Source organism: Octodon degus, unplaced genomic scaffold, assembly GCF_000260255.1.
Source record: "Octodon degus isolate 3935 unplaced genomic scaffold, OctDeg1.0 scaffold00116, whole genome shotgun sequence".
Classification (NCBI taxonomy): Eukaryota; Metazoa; Chordata; class Mammalia; order Rodentia; family Octodontidae; genus Octodon; species Octodon degus.
In genome coordinates, this window is record NW_004524692.1 from 7,134,876 (window position 1) to 7,140,923 (window position 6,048).

At 57.5% G+C, this 6,048-nt stretch overlaps 1 protein-coding gene across 1 annotated transcript in view; it reads left to right on the plus strand.

Annotated features, from left to right (window-relative positions):
* The first annotated feature begins 109 nt into the window (after nt 1-109).
* Nucleotides 110-6,048, plus strand: part of Tagln2 (transgelin 2) — a 9,887-nt gene continuing 3,948 nt past the window's right edge. Inside the window, exons 1-3 of the mRNA XM_023699797.1 lie at nt 110-217; nt 5,284-5,491; nt 5,955-6,046. Coding sequence (XP_023555565.1) covers nt 5,312-5,491; nt 5,955-6,046 — 272 coding nt within the window. The 5' untranslated portion in view covers nt 110-217; nt 5,284-5,311. The remainder of the gene's footprint in view (nt 218-5,283; nt 5,492-5,954; nt 6,047-6,048) is intronic.

A 6,048-nucleotide genomic window follows, 5' to 3' on the forward strand; every position in this document is an offset into this window, starting at 1 on the left:
ACTCTACAGGTGCTTTAGCCTTCACCAACTGTCCTGTCTCCTTAAGTACTCTTGCCTTGACCGTTGCGGTGCCTTTAAACCCTCTGGGCCCTTGCCCCGCCCCTGGTCCGCCCTGTCTGAGGCGGGACCCTTCTGAAAACCCCTGGCCCGCCCGGCCCGTGAGCAACACTCCAGCTGCAGCCCCTGCGCACACACTTAGTATCTAGCCTTCCGAACGGTGAGCGGGACTTGGGGGTCGGGGTGGGGTGGGGTGGGGTTGGTTGCATGCTCGATGGAGAGCAAGAAGCCAGCGCTCGAGACTTGTTCTGGAGAGCTTGGAAATCCAGAGCTGGCGCCAGCAAAGTCTAGGACCGCTCTGCTCCGCCCTGTGCTGCTGTCAGGTCCTGTCCCCGAACCTTGACCCAGCAGAGCAATGAGCTCAGGCGAGGGTTGCAGCTACATGGACGGGGCATCCATGCGGAGTGGGGCTCAGGGACCAGCCCCTCTCGTTGTAGATCCTCGCGTGTTCCTAACGTAGAGGATAAAGAGGAGGTGAGGCGTCGGCTGTGCGCCCGGGTGCGGGGCACTCGGGTCTAGCTCCTCCACGCTCCTTCACTTCCTGGTTCCTGGAGCACGTGTGGGCGCCGCATGTCCTCTGGACCCTCCAGGCTGCTCTTGCTCTACTTCTGCTGCCTCGCTGTGTGGGGGATTCGGGGTCACAGGCTAAGGCAAGGGACTCCGCGCGTGGGTCCCGTGTGGTGGCCTGGCCTTCTGTGAGGCGCCCTGGTCTACAGGAGAACCCTTGCCCTCGCCATCAGGCGTCTGGTGGCCCCGATGCTCCCCGCCTGGGTGAGAAGGGGATGGCTGGTTTCCTGCCTGCCCTTTCCTGCCCGCGCCCGCCGCTCCCTCCCGTGCCCCCTGCTGCTGGGAAAGCCGGCGGTGGCCGCGGGCGGGCGGGCGGGCTGCCCAGACCACTGCGTCACCCCAGTGGCGGGCGGCGGCGGTGGGGTGACTCATCCGCTAACGGCCCAGGGTGTGGCCGGGTGGGGGGGGGTAGGGGGCAGGGGCTGGACCTGCAGTTCCTGCAGCGCTTTACCGTCTTCCTGGCTTTCGGGTCTCCAGGGGCCCGTGCCAGAGCGACCCGGTGACACTAGGTGTAGGTGGGGATGCGGTGTGGAGACGCGCGTAGGGCGCGGCACCCTCTGGTGTGGAAGAACTTTACTTTGTTCTTTGAAACTCTAAATGCCGGTCGGGGACAGCCACCCGGCCGCCACTCCCTCCCGTCTCTTCTGCCCGCCCCAAAGCACCGACCTCAAACAGCGGAGGAGGTCAAGGTAGAGTGGGCGGACCAGGTGCTACCGTTCCAGAACAGAGAGCCGCAGCCTTTGTGCACTGTGTCTCCTGTCCTGCACCTCAGCCTCAGTCTCTGCTTTGCCGACTGGCGTTGCGTCTAATCCTTCCTTCACGCCACCCTTTCACCCTCCAGGAATTGCAGGTGTGGGGTCTTTAGCCAGCCTGGGCAGTTGGTTGAACTCTATTCTCTTGGCTCTGCCTTTCTACCCTGAAACCGGACCTTGGCACCTACACTCCCTCTACAAACCTCCACCCCAAAGCTGCCACCTCTAGCGTCTCCTGTCCCTGGATCTCCCCAAGGGTTGCTGTGAAGGCCCCCTTGGGCGATGTGCTCAGGAACTGTGAAAGGGTGTGTGGACCAGGTGTCTCTGCCTGGCGCCCCCACCCTGCTTGTCTTCTGTGTTTGGTACACAAAAGCCATGGCAACGTCCCCACCCCCACCCGCGCGCCTGGTGGCTTCCTGTTTGTGCCTCTCCAGCTTACTCTTCTGCTGGGGACTCTAGGTGGTGAGGGGATGTCCCCTGTCGGGAGGGAGATCTGTCCTAAGGTCACCCCTTAACCACAGTTCTGCTGACCAAGAGTCTGCCTGTTCCTCGTGCTGCCCCTCTCTAGTTCCAGCCTCACAACCCGTGAGCCGTCTGCACGGCGAAAGTCCCCTTTCTTCTCGGTTATAACTCCAGCCCACGGCCTTGAATCCCCCATTGACACTGGGTGTTCCCCTTTTTTCCCGCATCCACGTGGAGCTGCTCAGCCCAGGAGCTGGGGTGGGGCAGAGGGCTGGCGTGCCTTTTCCTGGCCAGCCCCTCCCCCTTTCTCTACTCTCATCAGCTCGTGGGTGAGGGTGGGGGTTCCCACAGCTGCAGTCAGCTGTGGCGTTTAGGCTTCTCTCTGCCCTCCCACCCCCTATGGTTCACACAACGCCTTCCCTTGGGATCGCCCGCTTTGGGCTTCTCCCTCACCTGTCTCGCTGCTAGGTGCAGCACTTTTCCTGGCCAGTAGGAGGCTGGCTGTTTCCTCTTTCTTTGGGGGAGGGCAGGGGCAGGTCACCTGGATGGGCTTCCCCAGCTGAGACGGCCAGCGGGATCCCATCTCCAGCGGCTGTCTGCCTGGGGGGATGAGGAGAGACAGCTGCCGCAACCGCTGGCCTGCCCCTTCCCAGAGCCCCTCCCCCCCTGCGGCTCTGAGCCTTAGGGCTCTAGGGCAGTGGCCCCAGAGTGGAATGGAGACACTGCAGCTGGAGGCAGAAACCTGCCAGCTGTGCCCTGGCCAGCTATGCCCTGGCCACAGAGTTCCCGGGGAGGGGCCCTCAGCAGCCATCCTGTGCCCCAAGGTAGGTCTGGGGTTCAGGACTGCTACCCTGGGCAGGGGAGGGGGGGGGGAAGTGGACGGGCCTGGCTTTAGGCCCTCCTTGACCCCTTGTTTGTTGGCCATCTTCTGACCTTCTTTACTTGTGCTATGGTGACCCCTGGGCCTCGGGCTCCCTGGGAACAGCCCCAAGACCCAGGTGGACATAGAAAAGCTGCTCCCGGAGGGAAGTCTGCAAATAGACTTGGAGACAGGGGTTTGGTGACCATCGCAGCCGTAGTCCCTCTTCCTACCCCGGCTTCCGGCCATTCCTCTGTGGTCAGAGGTTACAGGCTTACACAGACTGAGTGGCAGCTGAGCAGCTGGGCCTGGTGCGGGGAGCTTGTCCCCCCTTCTCCTCAGCCACTCCACCCGCCTGTCCCCCCAGCAGATTGGTGTGGCTGGTGGTGTGGGTCAGGACCCAGACAGACATTTATCTGGACTCGTTTTGAGGCTGGGGGAAATGGAGGGGGTGGTTGTTAATGTGGTTTAAAAATAACTGGTTTATGGAGAAGAGGTCTGCAGGAAATGTGCAGCTCCAGAAACTACGCTAGAAGGGAGAAGCCATTTTGGAGCGAGGGGAAGGGGACTGACCAAAGGCACCACAGCTGAGGCTGACAGGCGGTGGCCTGACTCCTTTGGGCAGAGACCAGCCCATTGAGGGGGTGGCAGGATCCTTCAAACTAGTTGCTTGGGAGAGGGAGCTAGAATGACTTCATCCCTGAAGTACCTCTGGCCTGGAGCCACCCCGTGTGGGCGCAGGGGCGGCTCCCTTGCCTCCCTTGAATACAGGTGCCCGTCCTGGGGATGCACTTTGGTGATCAACCAAAGAGTCCACCTCTATTTGCAGGCAGTGAGGAGAGCCCACAGAGGGGGGCGGGGATGAGGGCAGGAAATGGGGAGTGGTGCCCCTTTTTAGTTCCTGGCCCCCTTAGCACCAGTAGCTCCCTAGGATTTGCTCAGCAAGTATGGGAGTGCCTGGTGAGGTGGTGGGTGGGGCTGACTGCTATGTGGGGTGGTGAGGTCCTCTCCATAGGCCAACAGTGAGAAATGACCCAGTTCCTACTAAGCAGTGTCCTCAAGCCTTGGAGTTAACAGAATCCCTCCTGGGCACTTACCCCCTTCTCAGTCTTCCAAATTTCCCTGAAAATACACCCAAGGCTTTGGCATTAGGTTCCTGTTTTACTGTAACATACTTCTCTAAACTGAGCAGCACCCACATGGTGTTTTAGAGTTCTAGAGGCCACAGCAGGGTCTCACTGGCCAAGGTCCAGGTGTTGTGGAGGTGAGGTTCTTTGGGGGGGGGGGGAGTACGAGAGAATCTGGCTTTTTTTCTGGCTTCTGGGGGCCACCTGCCTTACTTGGTTTATGACCTCCCATTGACACTTTGTCCCACTCTGACTCACTTGGTAAGGACCCTTGTGACTACATTTGGGTCACCTGGATGATTTAGGAAGTCCTTTTGGCCTGTAAGGGCAGTATAGTCACAGACTCTGAGAATTAAAACATGGACACCTTTGGGGTAGGGACGTTATTTTGCCTACCACACCTTTTCCTAGAAAGGAAAAGGGGAATTTGTTTTGGTTTCCCGGTTTCTCATAAGAAATTCCCTTTGTCTGCTGAAGTAGTCTGGTAAGGGCCTAGCCAGGGCTTCATGTTCTGGCAAGCCCACCCAGATTGGTTCTTCCCTTGTTTTGTTAATCTCTGTATCTGTGACCTGAACTCTGAAGTTCACAATTTCTTGTGTGTAACCCTTCTCCTGTTCTGTGTACTCACTTTGTTTTGTCAAGGGCACTGTGGGCCCCTTAGGGACCTAGGACCTCTATCACTTCTGCAGTTCTTAGCACAAGTAATAAGTGCTCAATTAAAACCCAGTGGTTGATCAAGCATAGATCCTTTCAGCCTTCCAGGCCCTGACATAGGTTTTGTGAAGGGCTCCATATTATTCCTCGTGTCTCCAGGTCATTTATTCTCTTTCCAGTGTAGTAAAGAGCATGGTTGGAGTTACAATGATGGGTTTTGCTTTTATAAAAATGATCTTCCCAAAGGAAGAGCAGGTCCCAATCACTTATCTCATATTCTATTTCAGTGGGTCTTATGCTCTGTTCTAGTAGTAGAACCATTTGTTGAAATGCGATTTAGTGGGGACCCTCAAGATAAAAGCCAGCCTGGCTGTCACAGAGTGAGAGAATGCAGAGTTCTGGGTGGTACTGATTTAGTGTGTGCCTGAGAGGGCCGGCCAGATAGCTCAGTGGACTAAAATGCCTGCGAGGGCAGAGGGCAGAGGCCGGGGTTTGATTCTGGAGTGCTGTGCTGGCCCTGCCCCCGGTGTGCGCTGAGATGGTGATTGAGACTGGGTGTGGTGGTGCATACCTGTAATCCCAGCGCTTGGGAGGCTGAAAACAGGAGGATCACTCCGAGTCTGATCTGTATAGTGAGATCCTGTAGATCCTGTACTAAAATACATTTTAAAAAAAATAGTATATGCCTGAGAGTCAGGTGTAAACTTTAGCAGCAGTCCTGCTTCTCACCCTTGGGCCCCATGTTGGAAGATGCAGTGTATGTACCACACGGCTGAGCACAGGCCTGCTTGTGTCTTCTGCCCAGCTCCCCACAGCTACCACACGTGTTCAGAATGGCCAACAGGGGACCTGCATACGGCCTGAGCCGGGAGGTACAACAGAAGATTGAGAAACAGTATGACGCTGACCTGGAGCAGATCCTGATCCAGTGGATCACCACCCAGTGCCGCAAGGACGTGGGCCGGCCCCAGCCTGGGCGGGAGAACTTCCAGAACTGGCTCAAGGATGGCACGGTGAGAGCTGGGCCCGCACTGCACTGGCGGGGCAGGATGGCAGGGTTTGGCTTAGGGAACCAGGAATTGTTTAGTCTGAGGAGCATATATTGGGCCCAGCCTTTTCCTCAGCCTAAGTATTTTTATCAAGGGTAGGATAAGCCCCTTACTTTGCTTCTATCCATAGAGGGAAGGTAAGGGTGAATGTGTTCCCCACGCCACCAACCAAGGTGATGCACTAGGAGGGACTCAGGTAACAGCAGAGGACAGTGGCACTGAGAGGGAATGTGGAAGGGTGGACTGTGGATAGTGACACTGGAGTAGCAAGGGGAGCATTGGCTTGTTGCCCTGGGGCTCAGAAGGAGAAGGAATCTTTGAGGCTTATTCTGAGAAAGAAGCCTCTTTGGGTCTCTGGAGCTGAGTGTTGTGATGCTGATGTGCAGCAGGCACGCCTTCACCTCAGCCTACCACCATCCTCATGCAGGTGCTGTGCGAGCTCATCAATGGACTGTACCCCGAGGGCCAGGCCCCCGTGAAGAAGATCCAGGCCTCCACCATGGCTTTCAAGCAGATGGAGC